This window comes from Arachis hypogaea, chromosome 9 (genome assembly GCF_003086295.3).
Source record: "Arachis hypogaea cultivar Tifrunner chromosome 9, arahy.Tifrunner.gnm2.J5K5, whole genome shotgun sequence".
NCBI lineage: Eukaryota > Viridiplantae > Streptophyta > Magnoliopsida > Fabales > Fabaceae > Arachis > Arachis hypogaea.
Genome location: NC_092044.1, coordinates 95,520,607 through 95,540,733, shown reverse-complemented (window position 1 = coordinate 95,540,733; position 20,127 = coordinate 95,520,607). Strand labels below are relative to the sequence as shown.

At 35.6% G+C, this 20,127-nt stretch overlaps 1 protein-coding gene across 4 annotated transcripts; it reads right to left on the bottom strand.

Annotated features, from left to right (window-relative positions):
• Positions 1 to 2,000: 2,000 nt before the first annotated feature.
• LOC112711266 (uncharacterized) lies at positions 2,001 to 6,157 on the bottom strand. Of its 4 annotated transcripts, none has more exons than XM_025763869.3 (3): positions 5,791 to 6,157; positions 4,003 to 4,436; positions 2,001 to 2,366 (listed from the first exon to the last, which is right to left on the bottom strand). In XM_025763869.3, exons 2-3 carry the CDS (start codon positions 4,408 to 4,410, stop codon positions 2,208 to 2,210), a joined length of 567 nt encoding a protein of 188 aa, XP_025619654.1. In that variant the 5' UTR covers positions 4,411 to 4,436; positions 5,791 to 6,157; the 3' UTR covers positions 2,001 to 2,207. The 4 variants fall into 4 exon arrangements, with proteins under 4 accessions (XP_025619654.1, XP_072059308.1, XP_025619653.1 ...); XM_072203207.1 differs by having other exon boundaries at positions 4,003 to 5,252; positions 5,878 to 6,157; XM_025763868.3 differs by having other exon boundaries at positions 5,878 to 6,157.
• Between the last annotated feature and the right edge of the window lie 13,970 nt (positions 6,158 to 20,127).

The following is a 20,127-nucleotide window of genomic DNA, read 5'->3' as shown; positions in this document are numbered from 1 at the left end:
AGTTTGAGTCCCTCTGAATAGGGCTCCACATACTTCATATAATGTGAAAGAATTTTTTTTTACTCTTCTCCCATGTTAGATCATTGTTTTTTGTCAGATAAATAGTGAGTGGGGCTTTAATTTTAGACTATTTGTATTAGATAATACATTAGTACTTATTTATGGCACACTTATCAAAAAAATAACTTGATATTAGCTTTTGTATTATAAAGAGTAAATAGAAATTTAAAATATTTCTCTTTTCTCTATTAGAAAAAACTAAATTTAGTGTCTATTATGGTCTCACTTAATTAATTAATTAATATAATTAAAATTAATATAGTTACTAATTTTTTTACATTAACATTATTAAAATTTATAAATCCAAAAATAATGCACTTTTAAATAAATATTAATATTAAAAAAATAATAATAACATATTATATAATTTGATATTACACTATTTTATAAAATTATTTAATATAAAAAATTATAATTAAACTCTATAATTAACAATAAAAATTGTGAAATTATCATATGTATATATAACGGTTATGATACTAAATTATATTAAAAATAACGATTATATGACTCTTATTTTATATCAAATATATATATATATATATATATATATATATATATATATTAATTTTATTAACTTTGAAAATATTTTTATTTTATTATTGACACATATTTCTGTTTTATTAGTTATTTTTGGAGAAACTTGAATATAGGGCCCACAAGCTTCGAACAATGTGAAGAAATTTCTTTTGACTCCTAATATCCAATGTTTAGGTCCTTATTTTTTGTTAGACAAATAGTGAATGAAGCTTTAATTTTAGACTCTAATACGAAATTCATTTCTGTTTTTATTTATAGCCTATTTGTCATAAAAAATAAATTTAAATATATTTTTGTGTCATAAATAATAAATAAAAACGTAAAATAATTTTTGTTTCTATTAAGAAAAATTAAATTTAATGTCTATTATAGTCCCACTTAATTAATTAATTAAAGTAATTAAAATTAATGTAACTATTAATTTTTTACAATAATATTATTAAAATTTATAAATTCAAAAATAATTTACTATTAAAAAATATTAATATTAAAAAAGTTAATAACTTCATAAATAACAATAATACACAATATATAATTTAAAATTAAATTAATTTGTAAAATTTTTTAATATAAAAAAACATAATTAAATTTTATAGTTAATGATAAGTATTATGAAATTATTTTATGTATATATAACGGTTATATGACTATATATATATATATATATATATATATATATATAATGTGTTTTTAATTTTTTTAACTTTAAAAATATTTTTTATTTTATTATTAACACATGTTTAAATTTTGTTGGCTATTTTTGAAGAAGCTCAAGTCCTTTTAAATAGGGCCGTCGAATAATGTGAAGGAACTTTTTTTCACTCCTCTAATGCTAAATCCTTACTTTTTGTCAGACACGGGCTTCAATTTTATTACCGTTGTGGATGCTCTAACATCACGAATGTAGAATGCTGTTAGAATAAGGCACCATGAATATTTTCCTGTCCTTATTTGGTCCTATCTAACCTTCGCATAAACTGAATTAATACGGATTCAAAGGAATTTGCAGCAATCATGCGGGATAAAAAGATGGCCATTGAGAACAGGAAAACTTTACATCTTTTTGTGGCGATTCTAATACACACTTCGCATGGTCAGTGTGTTTGGTATGAGAGGTATCAGGAGCTGCTCTGAATTGTGCAGAGCCAAGAAAATCAGAGAGAAAGAAGAGATTATTGATATTACAGTGAGAGTGATTATTGATACCTGAGTTATACACAACAAACTCACTCATCTAGTAACAGAAATCATGACAGAAAAGGTGGCAGCTCGGCCCAACTATATAACAAATTCTAACTTCCACTAACTCTCACTGGCTGATATTATCCTCAACATGATACACGATATCAATCTAGCGCTTTGGAAAGGAAGAAAATAGAGGAACAAGGCAAGATGAATAGTTAACATAAAAGGGTAATCGAATTTTAACTAACTAAATAAATTTAAGTAAGATAACTACATGATGGGCTTGTGTTATACATTACTTACTAAGATTAAACTTACAAACGGGATAAAATCTCACCTGAAACCGTAATCCCGTCTCAATTATCTCTGGCCAATGTTGTATAATGTTAGTTTCATATAAATGATAATAGAGACTCCTCGCATCATGTACTATTTTGTTGAGGACGCTTCATTTTGAGAAGATGGGAGACGCCAGCTATAACATGTAAACGACTGTGTGGAACACCTGTTTTTGCTAGCGCTCTTCCCTTCTTGTCAAGAAGCACAAAGCAAGGAACATACGTAACATCATAATTAAGCAGCTGCAATAGCAAGATTTAAATATAAGTCTACAAGGAACCATAATGAACAGAATGTTTTCTCCTCATGAAATTAATCACACAAATAATGGTAATGACATACATTAAGAAATTGTTAACTATCACTATCTTTGCAAATATAAGAAACCACTAACGGAAACAAGGAAAAACCCAAAACAAAATTAGTAATTCGTGAAAATAAATTTAAAGGTCAGCCTTTAAGAAGCTATTCCTTTACATTGCAGTTTGATTTTCTAACTTCTAAAGTTGTGCAATGGCAGTAGACCTGCACTAAATGCTCAATTGGGTGCCATCCACTATATCAGTATAATAATCACATTTTTCCCATGGTATAACCAGCATGTAGAGTGCATCTAAAACATCTTGCCCCTTGAGTAATTTTGGCATAGAGTGGAAAATACTCTACCAACCATTGAACTAAAGATTACCTACTAGGATGATGCAAAACAAATAAAACTAAATTATTGATAATTTGTTGGGTGTTTGTTTGTGCTTATAGATGATAATATTTTCATGCTACCACAATACACCATGGCCTGCATGGTTATGGCCCATGCCAAATATCGTAGTCACACCCTTGCATATACTGTGCAATTCAACCTCGACCCTCCCTCTTCTTTTTCTCAATGAAATCTTCCCACCTTGCACTGTCCCTGCCAGCACAGCTTAGCAGGAGTATAGCTACAAAGCCAGTTCCCTCTTTTGCTCCTCACTCATCTTTTCCTCTTCATGCAGTACACCAGGGTATCTGACACTATAACATCATATGCTCTCGTCATAAAGAATTCCCAAGGGATAAGTAAGATTGGAAAATTTTGCTGTCATTTGTGCAAGAGATATGAAACCTACACAAAGATCAAGTTGGATCCCTCGTGGGGATTTCCAAAGGCTAAATCAACCCAAAGTATATACCCAGAGGTTGTCTAGACAACAAAGTTAAAGGTGGACATATGGACCTACTTAGAACAAGAAACTAAAAATTTCAAGTTCATTCTGATTTATTCCTTTAAAACAATGGCCATGAAAATAATCTTCAATCAGCCAGGCTATAGAGTAATCATCAATCAGCTAGTTGAGAAGTCTCCAAACTGCTGGAACTTTCCAATGCTGAATCAAGGTAAAATCAATCAAACATCACAAAGGACTTTCACCTTCAAACTCAAGCTTCTCATAAAACTGTGCCACGTTGGTTACTTGACCTAAGAAATGATCCAGAGCCAATGAGCAACACATTCATTCATCCATTCACTGACCTCTTCACCTACCTTAAATAATATCATTCACTCCAACACTCCACTTTCCAAAGTTATTAAATATATCACAACAAACTGAACCTTTTAAAATCACCCAAAACCAGTTGAAGAATACAACAACAAAACTTACCCCTCTAGTAGGAGTCTGCTACATGGATCAAACAGAACCAGGTGAAGAATAAATAAAGAAATAAACTCAGTATGTTTAACTTGCTTTATATGAATCAACATGTTTTCAGCTATTACCATAAGCAATAAACTAAAAATCCAAGCATTGATTAACTTAGTTATGCAACAGCATCACGCTCCTATCCTATTTCATCATCAATAATCAACTGGAAAATTGCGCAGAAAATAGAAATTACCTCCGGCAGCCATTTTTCATTCTCAGCATCTGCCATAACAACGTTGAGCCATTGAGAGTTCCTGGACTCAACTTCGGAGACGAATTTGAGCATTGAGATGCAGAGCCTGCACCTTGGAGAATAGAACTCGAGCACCGTCGCCTCCTTCCCGCTGGCCAGAGCCGCCGCGAACGCCCTATGCTCCGCCTCCGCCTGATCCAACGCCATTTCACCGGTGGCCATTTTCGCCTTCGTTTGTTGTGATGACGTGGCAGTGGCGGCGAAATTGAGAGCGAGGGAACCGAGGTTTCGGAGAGAGGTGAAGAGCCATGGACCGTCGAAGTTGCAGGTGTTGGTGTTTGAAGCTTGGTGCCATGGCCATTTTACGCAGAACAGAGGTTTCTGGCTTGAGTTGGGAACCACACCCATTTTCTTTCTATCCCAGAGACCCAGCCCTGCCATGAGTGTGAGTGAATCAAGACTTAAGAGTAGTAAATTGGAGGGGGCTTCTTTGAAGATTAAGGTGTTTTTTCAAATAAAACCGCTTGGATCAAACCGGTTTTCAATGGTTTTTATCAAAGTTCTGAAAACCGAACCAGTTATCAAACCGTTTTAGTTACTGATTTACTAGTTTATTGGTTCAATCGGTTCAATCGTGGTTTAACCAGAAAAATCGTTTAATAATAAAATAACAAATAAATTATAAATAAACGCCTAACACATACTTGTAGTCTAATACAAACTTAGTCATTCCATAAGAAAATCATCACCATCTATAACAAAATGCAATTCCAATCACTGAATACTATTCAATAGGTCAACACTGCTCAAACAAAATGCAATTCTAATCATTTAATAAGTTAATATTGTACAATCTTACAACTGAGTAGTAAGACCTCTTCTACAATTAAGCTCAATCTAATCACCAAACCAAACCTTCTCAAAACATAACAATTATCAAAACTTATCACAATCTAAACTCAAGCTCAACCTAATTACTGAACCAAACCTTCTCAAAACATAACAATTATCAAAATTTATCACAACTAAACTCATCTAACAAACAGATCGAAACTCCAGGCCATCAACAAACACCAACTAACATAGGCAACAAAGATCAAAGATATCATCAAATTGAAAAATAAAAAAAAAACAAAATAACGTTCATAAGAGTAATGGATTTAAGGTGAATCGAAGAGCTTCATCTAATATGTCTTCTCCATGAATCCTAAGATGTGAAGCTTCATTTAAGCTTAAGAGTCCCTCAACATCTGTGGCAAATTTTTCATTGAAATTAATAGCATAAAACAGCAGGTTAATACTATCATCCATAACTGAAATAAATAAATCATTCACAAAATTAAAAACAGCAGCAGCACCACCAGAAAATTAATAGCAGCATAAAATTAATACTACCAACAACATTCAGCAACAAAAATTATTATTCAGCAACAAACAACATTTGATTTGATTTCCAGTTTAGCATTAAGCAACAAACATAACAAAACAGTAGCAAGTAATCCCTAACAATTTATTAGTAACAGTAACAATTTATCCCTAACAAATAGTAACAGCTTATCAGTAGCAATTTATCATCAATCAATAAGCCAGTAACAGAGTTAATCAATCAAGAGCAGGCCAGAACAAGCCAGAGTAGTGAGCAAAGCCAATCAACTAAGAACAAGTATTAAGCACTGACAAAGCATCCAATCTCAAGCACAAAGTAAAAAAAAGAAAATAACAACGCATCACTTAATCAATAATCATCAAGCAATGAAAACAAAAATACTAGAAATGACTATCACTGACCATCGAAGAACAAGCACGAAGAGGGTTTGATTTCTGAACAGACAATAAAAAAAACACGAAGAACAAGCACTAGCAGTGAGCATTGACCTTCAACGGACGACGGAGAGCTATTGAGCGTGCGGACGACGGCGACCAGGCGATTCGTGAGAGCAAACAGCGGTTGGTGAGATCGAAGTAGCGAACGCCGATAGCACGAAGACGGAAGTTCTTGAGTGCAACGGAGGCGGCAGCAGCAGTTTCTCACTCCGACAGACGGCGACAAGATTGGTGGAGGCTAGGGTTTGCTTTCTTTGGTGGAGGCTAAGGCATTTGCTGAAGGAAAGAGTTGGAGAAAGGAAGGGGTAGGGGGACAACGCGTGCAATTCCTTTTCTTTCAACGAAGGAAACGGCGTCGTTTCTTATAAACCAACCGGGTTTTGGTCCGTCTGACCGGCCGGTTCTTGGCCAGTTCAGCGATTCATATTCAGTTTTTAAAATAGCGGTTTCTGTTAGTAAACTGAACCGTTTGAGCTGCCAGTTTGACCGGCCGGTCCGGTCCAATTTTTAGAACATTAGTTTTTATTCTGGGCCGAAAATGAGTCAAGCTCAGCTCATGAGTCAGCTCGAACTCGACTCGTTAATAACTCGATAAGCTGAACTCGTGAGCTGGTGAGTCACACTTGAGCCTGGAATTAAAGTCATAAATTAAATGAGTTGAGATTGAATTTGGATAAACTCAACTCATTAGCTCGTGAGCTGGCTTGAATATATATATATATATATATATATATATATATATATATATATATAATAGTAATATATAATTTTACATATTTACATATATATTAATTTTTTTAATTATTTAAAATTTTATAGTTATTTTTTATATATAATTTTGATGTAAGATAAATAAAAAATTTATAATTGATAGATAGACAATATATAAAATTTATCTTTTTTAATTTTTTTAATATATATATAAGTTATAATTTATTGATTTAAAATTATAGAATATGTTCGTATTATTTGACCTAGCTCGTGAGCTTTCGTTGAGCTGAGTTTGAGCTTACGAAATAGGGCTCAATTGTCAATAAGTCGAGCCATGAGCCAAACTAAATTTTCGTGAGCCAAGTTTGAACTTGATCTATCTCGACTCAGCTTGGTTCACTTTCAGCCCTCTTGCTCAATCCGGACTTGTCTTGAGGTCGGTTCATTAGTTTTTCAATCAGATTATCCTGGTCGATCTGATTTTTATAACTATGTCTAAAAGAAAACGTAAGAGGATAGCTAGAATTGAATAACACTTTTTCTTTTTCTTACAATAATTTTGTCGGAATACATTTAGGTTGTTTCGTTGGTTTTATTAAGACCCAATAACTAGGCTCATTAATATTCTTCTTCCTGGCTAATAAAAAAAGATGATTCTTCTTAAATACCTAACTATTTTTTTTAGGACATAGGCAGAGCCCTAATTTTTGCATGGGTAAAATGAAAAGATGAAACTATTGAGTGGTGTTTTATTCAATTGAACAGTGAAAATAGAAGAAGTGTTTCCCAAATAAATATGAAAAATATAGTCTAAGAAAAGAAAAAATAAATAGAACAATAAAAAAATCAAAATTGGTTGAGTGTTTAGCAGTAGTAGTAGAATGTTAAGGAACTACATGCATGGAAGAAACACTTGAATTAAAAAAAAAAAAGAAGAATTTAGAGAAGATGGAATTTAGCAGAAGAAAAAGAACGAAAGAAGACATATGAAGGCATAATTCAGAAGGCGATTAAAGAGGCATAGAGACAATGCCACATTCCTACCAAACATAATCCTCCAACACCCTATCAATATTCCACATTCTTTCACTCCTTCTTGATCTCTTATTTTGCGGATCAATTGCCACATGATTTCCACCCATAACTAACTTAACTTCCCTATCAATTGTCTCTCATACATGATTTTGCTCATCACTCTTTGCATAGTTAGCATTTATGTATTTTTCCTAACCATATTCGCTACATTACTCCCCCTTTTAACCTCAACCTTGTCTTCAAGGTTGAACTCAGGATCGGCTCGTTATAACTGCTTAGCTGCTTCCCATGTGTTTTTGGTCTCGTCTCCAGGATCCTATTAACAAAGCTACATTATAAGGTTCTATGATTGGTCCCGACTCATTAGTATGCAGAGGTAAAGGCATGTATTGACTTTTTTGCTCTCCATGGTACTTCTTCAATGTTGAAATGTGGAAACAATGGTGTATGTTCGCTTACGTTGGTAAGACTAGTGTATAAGCTATTGCACTTGGTTTATTGCTGATAAGGAATGCACTACAAGAAAAAACTGAGTATCGTCACAGAGAGTAGCAACAGATTTATTGGTAGATTTACCGGCAGTGAAGGCGTCGAATTCGTCAAGGTCAAATTGTTATGGGTGGATTTATGTTTTCGATGATAAATTCGTCAGTAATAATTGGAGGAAAACAAAAAAAATATGTGCGTAAGTTAGTATTGGATTTACCGTTGGATAAATCCGCCAATAAACTCACTTAGTGAGAACGCTGCGTTTTGGCAACCAGCAATGGTTTACTGTCGGATTTTTCGGACAGTAAATCCGACGATAATTGTGCCATAAATTTGAAGTGCGAACCCTCTTCCCCCTCATTTGAATCTCTCTCTCTCTCTCTCTCTCTCTCTCTCTAATCCTCTCACCTCCCGCTCTCTCTACTTCTCTCATCTCCCCGACAGCCCCTTCCTCTCCGAGAGCCACTCCTCGCATTTCTGTCATCACTGTTGTAGCTGTCGGAATCTAAACGAGCGGCTACCGTTGCTGCCGCCGCCACCAATGCCGCTGCTTCTGCCGCTGTTTACGTCGCTTCTACTTCTCACCTCTGGTACTCTTCTTCAGGTAATGCTTCTGAACTTAGGGTTTTCTAAAATTCTGATTTGTTGATATAATTTATAAGTTTTATTTGCTGTTTTGAGATTTATTGTTATTGTTGATTATTTAGTTCTGAACTTAGGGTACTGAACTTGTTTTGAACTTAGTGTTTTCTAAAATTTTGAACTTAGAGTACTGAACTTGTTTAGTTTCAATATTAACTAGAACATATTCTGATTTGTGTTCCTTATTTAGTTTTGAACGTAAGGTACTGAACTTGTTTAGTTTCAATTTTAATTAGAGCATGTTCTGATTTCTATTTCTTATTTAGTTCTGATTTCTTCCGATTCTAACTAAAACATGTTTATTGTTGATTCGTTCTGAACTAGTTATTATAATTTAAAAGATTGATTTATTGTTATGAATTTCTAATTATTGTTAATTTATTCTCTTTGTTTGGTTTTGATTAAAAACCCCGAAGATAAGTCACATTAATTTTAAATATGTTTTAAGAGTGAAAATGGCAGTAAATTAAAAAAAATCAAATAGGAGACCATTTTAGCACATTTTTAATTAGTATGCTCTTTTGCAGACATGACGACAGGTAGAGGTGTTGCAGATCAGTCTAGTGGTCGTGGTCTTAGTCATCGTAGAGGAAGGATTTCTGTGGGTATCACTGGGAATTCTAGATCCTCTCCCTCTAATCCGATTACCCTGCTGACGTCACAAGTTGCGGATGCATCGGAACAGCTGTTCATCATGGTGTCTAACCACAACTACGTCCCTGCGTCTACAATGACATAGCTGCCTTGATGAACGAATTTTTGTCTGGTCTAGAATTCACAAATATATTCTCGTTGAAAGTATAGCTTCTAAACCAACAAGAATCCTTTCATACAAAAGAATTGTTTTTCACAAGTACAAACCCTTAATAAAACTAATAACCGAAGTATTCAAACTTCGAGTCGTCTCTCAAAGAATTGCAGGGAAGTGTTCTTATAATTGGTTATGTAAAGGTATCTTTTAGGGTTTTTGAAATAAGAAACAAGAAAAAGTAAACGGTAATGAAAATCTGGTGATAAAGAGGTCTTGGCAAGGTTTGGTGGTCAAGGATCTCTATCCTTATCACTAACCACAACATGAGAATTGGCAATGATCAATCCCATTAAATCATCCTCTAACTAGTAGTAAAGGAAAGTTAAATGAGCTATATTGAACCAAGTCCATAAGTCCTAGCTCTCCACCACTTCAATTGGTGAGAACTAGATTTAATGGCTCCCAATCATCAATTACTTGGACATTAGTAACTCAAGAGTTCCTAAGTTACCATTCCAAGCCAAGAGCATAAAATCATACTCTAATATCCTTCCAAGCATTTTATCAAACACTTGGTAGGCACAAAATAGAAGTATAGAAAAGCAATAAGAGATAATAAAATCCAAATAACCACTTGAAAGCATCAATAACCTAAATTGAAGAAAGCAATCATAAATATGAAATATCTCAAATTGCATTAAATAGAAAATCAAATCTAACATGAGAATTCATAAACTAAATGAGAAGATAAAGTAATCAACAAGGGAAATTAATAAACTAGAATGCTAAGACAAATAAGAGTAGTAGAGAAACTAATTAAAGGAGCATTGAACCTGAATTTGATGAAGAAATAAACCTAAAACTAAGAGAATTCTAAAACCTACAGAGAGGAGAGAGCATCTCTTTCTAGAAACTACATCTAAACCTCAATTGTGAATGATAAGTGTCTAATTGATTGATCGCTTCCCTCCACTCTGCAGCTTCTATTCTATGTTTTTGGGCTTGAAACTAGGCCAAAATGGAGCCCAGAAATTGCCCCAGCGTTTTCTGCGCTTTCCATGCGTGGCGCATGTCACGCGTACGCGTCAGTCACGCGTACGCGTTGATGTGCAAGTCTCCAAGTCATGCGCACGTGTCAGGTACGCGCATGCGTCACTGTGAAAATCTCCAAGTCACGCGCATGCGTGAGCCATGCATGCGCGTCGATTCTCGCTGGTTATCTGATTTATTTCTTGTGCTCCTTCCATTTTTGCAGGCTTCCTCCCCATCCTCTAAGCCATTTCTGCCATATAAAACCTGAAAACACTTAACACACACATCACGGAATCGAATGGTAATAAGAGAGGATTAAAAATAGTGAATTAAAGACCAAAGAAGCATGTTTTCAATCATAGCACAAAATCAGGAAGGAAAGTGTGAAACATGTAAACTCTATGAATAAATGTGAGCATAGTGAATAAAATCCACTCAATTAAGCACAAGATGTACCATGAATTAGTGGTGCATCAAATTTTCCCACACTTAAACATTAGCATGTCCTCATGCTAAGCTCAAGAGAAGCTATATGAGTGAAGAGGAATGGTAGAAAGTATGAGATGCAACCTATCTATATGAATGCAAATACATGCAAAATGTTTCTACCTACTTGGTTAAAAGTAAACAAATCTTTAAAGAACAAATATGAACTGGATTTCACTAATTCGAATCATAAAAAAAATGAAGTACAAATAGACTTGCAGAAGAAAATAGCTTGTGAAAGCCGGGAACAAAGAATCAAGCATCGAACCCTCACTGGAAGTGTATACACTCTAATCACTCTAGTGTTTGAGGGTTGAGTCTCTCGGTTCTCTACTAATCTTGCTTTCTAAGGCTTGCTCTTCTTCTACCAATCAACAAAAATTTAATGCACAAATACACAAATCAAGAGGTCTTTTGAGGGTTGTAATGGGGTTAGGGTCAAGGTAGGATTGTATTTGGTTAAGTGGACTAAAATTTGAATCCTTAATTAACCTAAACTTCTCACCTAACTTAGGACAATTCATGTAATCATAATATAAAATCTAACTACCCATTAACTACATTTTTCACATATTCATGCATCCTAAATTTGAGTACAACTCATATGCATTACTATCATCAATTACTTTGGGGCATTTTGTCCCCTTTTCTTATTTGCTCTTTTTTCTTTTTCTTTTTCTTTTCTTTTCTTGTATTTTCTTTTCTTTTCTTTTGTTTTTCACAATGCATATGATTAAGGTATTGAATGTATAAACATGTCCTCAACATTTTTCACATTTTCACAAAAGGTCTAACATACTCAATTCCCAAACCAAACGTTTTCAAACCCACTTTCCCCACACTTAATTCATGAGCACTCTCACTAGTCTAAGCTAACCAAGGATTCAAATTAAGGACATTATTATTTTTTGCTTAAAGTCAATGATGTGCTAAAATAAAGAACAAATGAGTAAAATAGGCTTAAAATTGGTTTGCAAAGGATAATGAAAAGGTTAAGGCCATATGGGTATGTAAGCTCAGTGAAACAAAGCCTCAATCATGTAAGTATATGCATACATTAAACCATGGAAATATAAAATCAAGCAAGATATAGATCACAATTTTAGAGAGAACAACACACACCAAAACAAAATATTGATTGATTGAACCAATCAAATATGCTCAAAATCTCACTGATTTTGTGTGTTCGAGCTCTAAACCATGTTCCAAAATCAATTTCTTCAAGCAAGTTTAACAAAATTTTAATTCAAATTAGTGAAATGCTATAAAAAAGTTTCTTGAAATTTTTTTTTTACTTCAACCAAGTAGTGGTAAAATATGCACAAAATGTAACAAACATGCAATCAAACATGCAAATGCAACAATGAACTAACAAAGGAAATCTCACATTGGTGTTGAGAAGGAACTAACTAACCCACGGAAGTCGGTATCGACCTCCCCACACTTAAAAATTGCACCGTCCTCGGTGCATGCTAAGATGTGCAAGTGGGCGGGTTGCTTCAAATGATGCTCTTTCTTTAATGGATTATGCAGATGGATTTGTTGTTCGCCCCATTTAAAAGCTTTTCCTTTTTTCTTTCTTGATGGCCATCCTGAAAGAAGAGAGAAAGGAAGAAGAGTAACCCACAAACAAAGATAGGAAAACAAATAGAATATGGGTGAGTTGATGCCAAATAATGAGGATCTCAACTACATGGTAGCTACAACATGTAAGTGAGAAAACAGTAGAAGCAAATGGCATATGAATAGTGCAAAAATTGTAACAAGGAGCGAGAGAGAGAGTGGGTCACGAGAGACATTATAGGGATATATCAATGCACAAGGAATACAAATGTCATAAAAGATTAGCATTGACATCTAAATAATATCACCCAACAGTGTAAAACAAGTCACTAAGCACCAAAATAATGCCAGGAAGATGCAACAGTTGAATAAGAACTTTTAACACCAATGGAAAACTAATAAACTTAGAAAAGAAAATATAAACATGCACAAAGTTAAAATGTAATGAATTAAAATATGCAAATGAATTAAGTAAAAGAGAATGAAAGAGGATAAGGACGAGAAGTTAAAGAAATGAAGAAGAAGGAAGTAAGAAAGGAGGAAGAAAGAAGGAGAAAGTAGAGGAGAAAAGGAGTAAGAAATGAAAAACAGGATGCGACGCGCGCGCGCCGGTCACGCGTGCGCATGAAAACAGAAACAGCCATTCGATGCGTAAGCGTTGGTCACGCGTACGCGTGACCTCTGGTCATGCGAAACGTATGTTACCAGCACCAAGGCAGCACAACTCTCGGCCAAATCACTCATTGACGCCGATTTTGCACCCCACGCGTACGCATCGCTGACGCCTACGAATGGGTTAACTAAAACACGGGTGACGCACACGCGTCGCCCACGCGTACGCGTGGGTTGGCTCGTGCATAAGGCACTGATGAGCGGATATTTTATACGCTTTTTGGGGGTAATTTCATGTAGATTTTAGTATGTTTTAGTTGGTTTTTAGTAGATTTTTATTAGCTTTTAGGAAAAAATTATATTTCCGGACTCTACTATGAGTTTGTGTGTTTTTCTGTGATTTCAGGTATTTTTCTAGCTGAAATTGAGGGAGCTGAGCAAAAATCTGATTTAGGCTGAAAAAGGACTGCTGATGCTGTTGGATTCTGACCTCCCTGCACTCGGAATGGATTTTTTGGAGCTACAGAAGTCTAATTGGCACGCTCTTAATTGGGTTGAAAACTAGACATTCAGGGCTTTCCATCAATATATAATAGTCCATACTTTCCACGAATATAGATGACGTAAACTGGCGTTCAAAGCCAGTTCCATGTTGCACTCTGGCGTTCAGCGCCAGAAACTAGTTGCAAGTTGGAGTTCAACGCCAGAAATAGGTTACAACCTGGCGTTCAACTTCAGAAACAGCCTAGGCACGTGAGAAGCTTAAGTCTCAGCCCCAGCACACACCAAGTGGACCCCAGAAGTGGATTTCTGCACTATCCATCTTAGTTTACTCATTTTTTGTAAACCTAGGTTACTAGTTTAGTATTTAAACAACTTTTAGAGACTTATTTTGTATCTCATGACATTTTTAGATCTGAATTTTATACTCTTTGACGGCATGAGTCTCTAAACTCCATTGTTGGGGGTGAGGAGCTCTGCAGCATCACGATGAATTAATGCAATTATTTCTGTTTTTCATTCAAACATGCTTGTTCCTATCTAAGATGTTCATTCGCGCTTCACTATGAAGAAGGTGATGATCCGTGACACTCATCACCTTCCTCAATCCACGAACGTGTGCCTGACAACCACCTCCGTTCTACATCAAATTGAATGAGTATCTCTTAGATTTCTTAATCAGAATCTTCGTGGTATAAGCTAAAATTGATGGCGGCATTCATGAGAATCCGGAAAGTCTAAACCTTTTCTGTGGTATTCCAAGTAGGATTCAAGGATTGAATGGCTGTGACGAGCTTCAAACTCGCGATTGTTGGGCGTAGAGACAAACGCAAAAGGATCAATGGATCTTTTTCCGACATGATTGAGAACCAACAGATGATTAGCCGTGCTGTGACAAAGCATTTGGACCATTTTCACTGAGAGGATGGGAAGTAGCCATTGACAACGGTGACACCCTACACACAGCTTGCCATGGAAGGAACTTTGCACTTTTGAAAGTGAGGAAGCATTATGTTACAGAAATTCAGAAGACAAAGCATCTCCAAAACTCCAACATATTCTCCATTATTGAGTAACAATTATTTATTTTATGCCCTTTCACTTTTTACAATTGAACTTGAAAAACACTGTTGTTGGCATCCTGACAAAGAATAATAAGATAACCATAGCTTGCTTCAAACCAACAATCTCTGTGGGATTCGATCCTTACTCACGTAAGGTATTACTTGGACGACCTAGTGCACATGCTGGTTAGTTATGCGGATTGCAAAAGTGCGATTGCAATTTCGTGCACCAAGTTTTTGGCGCTATTGCCGGGGATTGTTTGAGTTTCAACAACTAAAGGTTTATTTGTTGCTTGGATTAGGAATAATTTATTTTTGTTGGTATAGAGTCATTAAATCTGAGTCCTTTATTTTCTTTTCAAAAAATTTTTCAAAAATATTATTTTTCCTTATTAATTTTTAATTTTTATGTGAGTTTAGTTTTATATTTTAAGTTTGGTGTCAATTGCATATTTTATATTTTATATTTTCCTTTAAATTTTTGAATTTATGTTCTTTATTCTTCCTTGATCTTCAAGTTGTTCCTGTTTATTTTTTCTTGTTTGATCTTTGATTTTTCTTGTTTTGTGTCTTTTCTTGTTTTTCTTGTGCTTTTTCAAACCATTAGTTTTCAAAAAATTTTATCTTTATTTATTAAAAATACCTCTTTAAAACACGTTACATTTTTAGCTCAATTGGCTAGAGCGTTGGTTTATGTTCTTGGTAATTGGTTATCTTCTTTTTAAAATCTTTTTCAAAAATAATTTTTCTTTGATTGAATCTTGTGCTAAACTTTAAGTTTGGTGTTTTCTTGTTAATTTTCTTTAATTTTCGAAAATTTATTTTGGTTTTCTAAAAATTTTAAGATTGGTATTCTTTCTTTTGTTCTTGTTGTTCTTGTGATTCTTCAAGGTGTTCTTGAGTCTTCCTTGTGTTTTGATCTTAAAATTTTTAAGTTTGGTGTTCCTTGGTGTTTTCCCTCCAAAATTTTTGAAAACAAAGAGCATTAGATCTAAAAGTTTAAGTCTTATGTCTTTTGTGTGTTTTTCTCTTTCATCATAAAATTCAAAATTCAAAAAATATATTTTCTAACTATTTTTCAGCCATATTTTCGAATTTTTTTATAAAAATTCAGATTTCAATTTCAAAATTTTTCAAATCTTATCCTTTTACAATTTTTTTAAAAAAATATTTTTTTATCTTTTTCGAAAATATCCTAACCATTTTCTCTCTCCTCACTTTTTCGAAAATCTTCATAAAATATTTTTAAATTTTTTTATTTTATTTTTATTTTTATTTATTTTTAATTTTATTGTCGTCTTTATTTTATTCTATTTTATTATTATTATTTCAAAATTTTTATATATAATAAAATAAATAAAATAAATTCACCTCATCTCCCTTTCTCCATTATGGACTTAAGTGGAAATGAACAGTCCAGAAGAACTCTGGGGTCATATGCTAACCCCACTACTGCTTCATACGGGAGTAGTATCTGTATACCCTCCATCGGAGTCAGTAGCTTTGAGTTAAACCCTCAGCTCATTATCATGGTGCAGCAAAGTTGCCAGTATTCCGGTCTTCCACAAGAAGAACCTACAGAGTTTCTGGCACAGTTTTTACAAATTGCTGACACAGTACATGATAAGGAAGTAGATCAGGATATCTATAGACTGTTACTGTTTCCATTTGCTGTAAAAGACCAAGCTAAGAGGTGGTTAAATAACCAACCTAAGGACGGCATAAAGACATGGAAACAGCTGTCAGAAAAATTTCTGAATCACTATTTTCCTCCAAAACGGATGACACAGCTAAGGCTGAGCATCCAAGGCTTTAAACAAGGAGATAATGAATCCCTTTATGAAGCCTAGGAGAGATACAGAGAGATGCTAAGAAAATGCCCCTCTGAAATGTTTTCAGAGTGGGTGCAGTTAGACATCTTCTATTATGGGCTTACATAGAGAGCTCAGATTTCTCTAGACCACTCAGCTGGTGGATCTATACACATGAGAAAGACAATAGAAGAAGCTCAAGAGCTCATTGATACAGTTGCCAGAAATCAGCATCTTTACCTGAGCAGTGAACCTTCCTTGAAAGAAGAGACTAAAACAGTAACTACTGAACTCAGTCCTGTAGAACAAGTTACTGAATTCAATCAGCAACTGGATTTTCTAACAAAACAGCTAGCCGAATTCAAGAAGATACTACAAGAAACAAGAATGGCTAATATGAATATGGAAGTACAGTAAAGCAAACAGAACAGCAGTTATCAAAACAAATAACAGAAGAGTGCCAAGCAGTTCAATTAAGAAGTGAAAAAACATTAAATACCTCACTTCAAGGTAGCAGAAAGCCAAGAAATGAGCAAACTACCCAAAATCCATCTGAGGACAGTAAGAGCCCAGAGAGGAATAATTCTGGCGCTCAAACACCAGAAAATGGGTGGAAAGCTGGCGTTGAACGCCCAAACCATGCTCAGTCCTGGCGTTCAACGCTAGAAACAAGCAAGGAATTGGGGTTGAACGCCCAAAGGAAGCACAGTTCTAGCATTCAGACGCCAGAAACAGGTGAGGAGTTGGCATCTAACGCTACTCCAGCTCCCACCCCTGGCATTCAAACACCAGTGGGAGATCAGACACATACAAATGCTGATAGCGACCCTTCTAAAAAGGCTTCTCAACCCACATCTGCAGGCAATAAACCTACAGCAACTAAGGTTAAGGAATACAAAGCCAAAATGCCTTATCCTCAGAAACTCTGCCAAGGGGAACATGATAAGCAATTTGCCCGCTTTGCAGACTATCTCAGGACTCTTGAAATAAAGATTCCGTTTGCAGAAGCACTTGAGCAAATACCCTCTTATGCTAAGTTCATGAAAGAGATCTTAAGTCATAAGAAGGATTGGAGGGAAATTGAAAAAGTTTACCTCACTGAAGAATGCAGTGTAGTCATTCTGAAAAGCTTATCTGAGAAGCTTAAAGATCCCGGAAGCTTTATGATACCATGCACATTAGAGGGTACTTGTATTAAGCAAGCTCTATGTGATCTTGGGGCAAGTATCAACCTAATACCTGCATCTACTATCAAAAAGCTTGGGTTGACTGATGAAGTTAAACCAACCCGGATATGTCTCCAACTTGCTAATGGCTCCATTAAATACTCATCAGGCATGATTGAAGACACGATTGTCAAGGTTGGGCCATTTGCCTTTCCCACTGACTTTGTGGTGCTGGAAATGGAGGAGCACAAGAGTGCAACTCTCATTCTAGGAAGACCTTTCCTAGAAACTGGCCGAACCCTTATTGACATTCAAAAAGGGGAAGTAACCCTGAGAGTCAATGAGGATGAGTTCAAGTTGAATGTTGTCAAAGCTATGCAGCATCCAGACACCCCAAATGACTGCATGAACATTGATATTATTGATTCTTTGGTAAAAGAGGTCAATATGACTGAGAGCCTCGAATCAGAGCTAGAGGATATCTTTAAAGATGTTCAGCCTGATCTGGAGGAATCAGAGAGAATAATAGAACCTCTGAAAATCCCTCAGGAAGAGGAGAAACCTCCTAAACCCGAGCTCAAACCATTACCACCATCCTTGAAATATGCATTTCTGGGAGAAGGTGATACCTTTCCTGTGATCATAAGCTCTACCTTAGAGCCACAGGAAGAGGAAGCACTAATTCAAGTGCTAAGGACACACAAGACAGCCCTTGGGTGGTCCATCAGTGATCTTAAGGGCATTAGCCCAGCCAGATGCATGCACAAAATCCTATTGGAGGGTGACGCTAAGCCAGTGGTTCAATCACAAAGGCGGCTAAATCCATCCATGAAGGAGGTGGTGCAGAAGGAGGTCACTAAATTACTAGAGGCTGGGATTATTTATCCTATTTCTGATAGCCCCTAGGTAAGCCCTGTCCAAGTCGTCCCTAAGAAGGGTGGCAAGACAGTGGTTCATAATGAAAAAAATGAACTGGTTCCTACAAGAACAGTTACAGGGTGGCGTATGTGTATTTATTATAGAAGGCTCAATACAGCTACCAGAAAGGATCATTTTCCTTTATCCTTCATAGACCAGATGCTAGAAAGACTAGCAGGTCATGAATACTACTGCTTCTTGGATGGATATTCAGGTTATAATCAAATTGCAGTAGATCCCTAGGATCAAGAGAAAACAGCATTCACATGTCCATCTGGAGTATTTGCATACAGAAGGATGCCATTTGGTCTGTGCAATGCACCTGCAACCTTTCAAAGGTGCATGCTCTCAATTTTCTCTGATATGGTGGAAAAATTTCTGGAAGTCTTCATGGATGAGTTTTCAGTATTTAGAGACTCATTCAGCTCCTGTCTTGACCATCTAGCACTTGCTCTAAAGAAGTGCCAAGAGACTAACCTAGTTTTAAACTGGGAGAAATGTCACTTTATGGTGACTGAAGGAATTGTCCTTGGGCACAAAATTTCGAACAAGGGAATAGAAGTGGATCAAGCTATGGTAGATGTAATTGAAAATTTACCACCACCTGCCAATGTTAAGGCAATCAGAAGCTTTCTGAGGCATGCAGGATTTTATAGGAGGTTTATAAAGGATTTTTCAAAAATCGCCAAACCTCTGAGTAATCTGCTAGCTGCTGACACACCATTTATCTTTGATAAAGAGTGTCTGCAGGCATTTGAAACTCTGAAAGCTAAGCTGGTCACAGCACCAGTCATCTCTGCACCAGACTGGACATTACCATTTGAATTAATGTGTGATGCAAGTGACCATGCCATTGGTGTAGTGTTAGGACAAAGACATGGCAAGCTTCTTCACGTCATTTATTATGCCAATCGTGTTCTAAATGACGCACAGAAGAACTACACAACCACAGAAAAAGAGTTACTTGCAGTGGTTTACGCCATTGACAAGCTCAGATCTTATTTAGTAGGATCAAAAGTGATTGTGTACACTGACCATGCTGCTCTTAAATATTTACTCACAAAGCAGGATTCAAAAGCCAAACTCATAAGATGGGTGTTGCTTCTGCAAGAGTTTGATATAGAAATAAGAGACAGAAAAGGGACAGAGAATAAAGTAACAGATCACCTGTCCCGAATAGAACCAGTAGAAGGGGCGTCCCTCGCTCTTACTGAGATCTCTGAAAACTTTCCGGATGAGCAACTCTTTGCCATCCAGGAAGTGCCATGGTTTGCAGACATTGTAAACTACAAGGTAGTGAGGTTCATACCCAAAGAATACAGTAGGCAGCAATCAAAGAAGTTGATCACGGATGCAAAGTACTATCTTTAGGATGAACCATATCTCTTCAAGAGATGTGCAGACGGAGTAATTCATAGATGTGTGCCTAAAGAAAAAACACAGAAGATCCTCTGGCACTGCCATGGATCACAGTATGGAGGACATTTTGGAAGTGAACGAACAGCCACAAGAGTCCTCCA

Bases quoted from the DNA above. Each gene is read 5' to 3' on its own strand.
- LOC112711266 (XM_072203207.1), bottom strand. From the start codon at position 4,443: ATGGCAGGGCTGGGTCTCTGGGATAGAAAGAAAATGGGTGTGGTTCCC. The intron at 2,367-4,002 runs GTAATTTCTATT...TTGCTATTGCAG, and splicing joins ATGAAAAATGGCTGCCGGAG to CTGCTTAATTATGATGTTAC.